This window comes from Eimeria maxima, genomic scaffold (assembly GCF_000499605.1).
Source record: "Eimeria maxima Weybridge genomic scaffold, Emw_scaff533, whole genome shotgun sequence".
Taxonomy (NCBI): Eukaryota; Apicomplexa; class Conoidasida; order Eucoccidiorida; family Eimeriidae; genus Eimeria; species Eimeria maxima.
The window spans coordinates 3,361-5,000 of NW_013566579.1; the positions used below are offsets into that span (position 1 = coordinate 3,361).

General features: G+C 41.0%; 1 protein-coding gene across 1 annotated transcript in view; it reads left to right on the plus strand.

Annotated features, from left to right (window-relative positions):
• Positions 1-319: 319 nt before the first annotated feature.
• EMWEY_00036680 (DNA gyrase subunit A, putative) overlaps positions 320-1,640 on the plus strand; it is a gene marked incomplete at both ends in the record, with an annotated part of 1,934 nt that continues 613 nt past the window's right edge. The window contains 4 exons of the mRNA XM_013482169.1: positions 320-381; positions 544-663; positions 862-931; positions 1,174-1,310. Of these exons, the coding sequence (XP_013337623.1) occupies positions 320-381; positions 544-663; positions 862-931; positions 1,174-1,310 (389 nt within the window). The remainder of the gene's footprint in view (positions 382-543; positions 664-861; positions 932-1,173; positions 1,311-1,640) is intronic.

The window sequence follows — 1,640 nt, forward strand, 5'->3', positions numbered from 1 at the left end:
TTTATTTATTTATTTATTTATTTTATTTATTTATTTATTTATTTTATTTATTTATTTATTTATTTCCTTTATTTAGATGGGTAATAAGGTATACTTTTTTCTTTCCTTTTTTCTCCCTTTTTTTATACCCTTAACATAGCTTATTGTTCGTTACTCCTGCTTCTGTTGCTGTTGCTGCTGCTGCTCTTGCTGCTGCTGCTGCTGCTGCTGCTGCTGCAGCAATTAGGATTAACGCATGCAGGTCCCTACAGGAAGAGTGCGCGAGTAGTTGGCGAAGTTTTGGGGAAATTTCATCCCCATGGAGATAAATCTGTTTATGATGCTCTTGTTAGGTCAGCAGCAGCAGCAGCAGCAGCAGCAGCAGCAAGAGCAGCAGCAGCAGTAGGAGAGGAGTAGATATTATTATAGGCATAAAATAATACTTGTAGTATATATATACAACTGCAAAAAAATCCACAAAATTTCTCAAGATATCCTCATAAATTTAGGGTTTAGGGTTTAGGGTTTAGGGTTTAGGGTTTAGGGTTTAGGGTTTATGCTCAGGATGGCTCAACCTTTTGTATCCCATTTACCTCTGATTGAAGGACACGGCAACTTTGGATCTGTTGATGGTGACCCTGCAGCTGCCATGAGATATACAGAATGTAGATTATCCTCTTTCTGGTAATATTAGGGTTTAGGGTTTAGGGTTTAGGGTTTAGGGTTTAGGGTTTGGAGGGGGTGATTTAGGGTTAGGGTTCGTTTGGTGTTTCTTTTGATACTATTTGGCAAGAATCGTGATGCGACCCTTTAGGGTTAGGGTTAGGGTTAGGGTTTAGGGTTTAGGGTTTAGGGTTTAGGGTTTAGGGTTTGTGTATTCAGTCAAGAAGTATTACTGAAGGATTTGAATACCGCCGCATGCAATTTTAAACCAAACTTTGATGCAACAGAGGTAATAAACCCTAAACCCTAAACCCTAAACCCTAGTATCTGAACCCTAAACCCTAAACCCTAAACCCTAGTCTTTGAACCCTAAACCCTAGCCGCTAAACCCTAAACCCTTGTTATTGAATGATGTTTTTACACCTCAAGACCGGTTTGAACACTCGACGCCTCCCCCTCTTCCGCATATCCATCTGAATTAAGGGTTTAGGGTTTAGGGTTTAGGGTTTGTGTATATATATATTTGTATAGGTAGAGCCTGAATGTTTACCTGCTCGTCTTCCTCTATTATTAATCCAAGGAACAACAGGAGTAGCTGTTGGTTTATCTACGAATCTTCCTCCGCATAATCTTAGCGAAGTTATTTCTGCTTGTATTGCACTCATCGAGTAGGGTTTAGGGTTTAGGGTTTGGGGTTTAGGGTTTAGGGTTTAGGGTTTAGGGTTTAGGGTTTAGGGTTATGTGGCATCCCTGTATGGTGTGTAACTGGCGTTTGTTGCTGGTTGTATCATTGTTTCTGGTGCATGCGTATCTGCTATTCCTTTTGCTGCTATTGCTGTTGCTGCTGCTGCTGTTGCTGCTGCTGCTGCTGCAGCAACCCTAATATATCCGATGCTGCTCTGTACCGTTTACTGCCTGCTCCTGATTTCCCTACTGGAGGGTTTATCATGATTGATGATCAACAGCAACTCAATGCATTTAGATCAGGGCATGGCTCT